At 45.6% G+C, this 1,102-nt stretch overlaps 1 protein-coding gene across 1 annotated transcript in view; it reads right to left on the bottom strand.

The window, feature by feature from the left end:
- The window catches only part of LOC105819583 (chromosome unknown open reading frame, human C19orf18), a 15,115-nt gene that overhangs the window by 2,228 nt on the left and 11,785 nt on the right, over positions 1-1,102 (bottom strand). Inside the window, exon 5 of the mRNA XM_012655862.1 lies at positions 728-894. Coding sequence (XP_012511316.1) covers positions 728-894 — 167 coding nt within the window. The remainder of the gene's footprint in view (positions 1-727; positions 895-1,102) is intronic.

The following is a 1,102-nucleotide window of genomic DNA, read 5'->3' on the forward strand; positions in this document are numbered from 1 at the left end:
AATAAAAATAAAGAAAAGTTATAATCCGACATCACAAAAAGACATCGGAAAAATATTTTCTGTAGGTTCCGACAAGGCCCTTCTGCCTCAGTGAGCATCAGTCATCTCTTCCACCCTTGGCTTCGCAGCCTCTCTCCACTGTCTATGTCTGGAGTTGGTAGAGAGAAAATCCATGTGCTGTCTACGTGTTTTTGCTCTAGAATTTTTTAAACAGGTATCCAAGAATCTCAGAACTTCTGCTAAATCTGGTTTACATGAGCACATGTGTACCCTCACAAGGATGTGCAGAACGTGCCCCCGGTGGACAACCTCACAGAGAGATCTTTTACCTGGGGGCAGAGACCTCCATTTTGTGGGCCTGGATCTCATTTGCACATCAGACTGAGGCAGATGGTGCAGGGAGAATGTCTTCCTGTCTGTGTTCTAATCTCAGGAATAACGTCACATTAATATGTGTGTTTAAGGGAAATGTTTTGTCATGGAAAGTTTGTTTCCTGAGCTCTGTGTGAGATCCTTGGAATGGCCAAAGGAACTAAGCAGCCACACAGCTGTTTGCCCCTCTGTGTGATTTGGTAAGAATAGTTCGTTTCTGTAAGTATGGCCATAAATATTCGTCTTTCTTTCTTCAAACCCTGTTAACTCCCACTTGACTTTGCCGTCGAAAACCAAACCATCCTTGCCAGCTCAGCTGTCTCGTGACTTTGGACCTGACTGGTCGATCCTCTACCTGAGTGAATGAACTTTTCCAATTCCTTCTCATTCTCTGGGAGCAGGTACGTGGACTCATCCTGGCCCTCGTCCCCGGAGCCGCCCTCCTCATCTCCTAGTGACGATATCCTGATGTTTCTATAAAGTAACTCAAGTTGCTGTCTTTCCTCAGCCTGGACCAGTCGACTGGAGAGTAGTACAAGCATATTTAGAAGCACGGTTTTCACAGTGAATCATCATGTCTTAATCATGCGTCTTTTTGCCTGGGAAGGGATTCACTTATAGGGGGTGGTAGCTGGAAGGTGAGGGATGGGAGGCAGAAATAGACTTTTAAACCAAACTGCTCATAGTCAGAGCTCAACCTTCTGTGCTGCCAGGCAACTTTCTGGAGTAA

Source organism: Propithecus coquereli, unplaced genomic scaffold (genome assembly GCF_000956105.1).
Source record: "Propithecus coquereli isolate 6110/MARCELLA unplaced genomic scaffold, Pcoq_1.0 Scaffold490, whole genome shotgun sequence".
Taxonomy (NCBI): domain Eukaryota; kingdom Metazoa; phylum Chordata; class Mammalia; order Primates; family Indriidae; genus Propithecus; species Propithecus coquereli.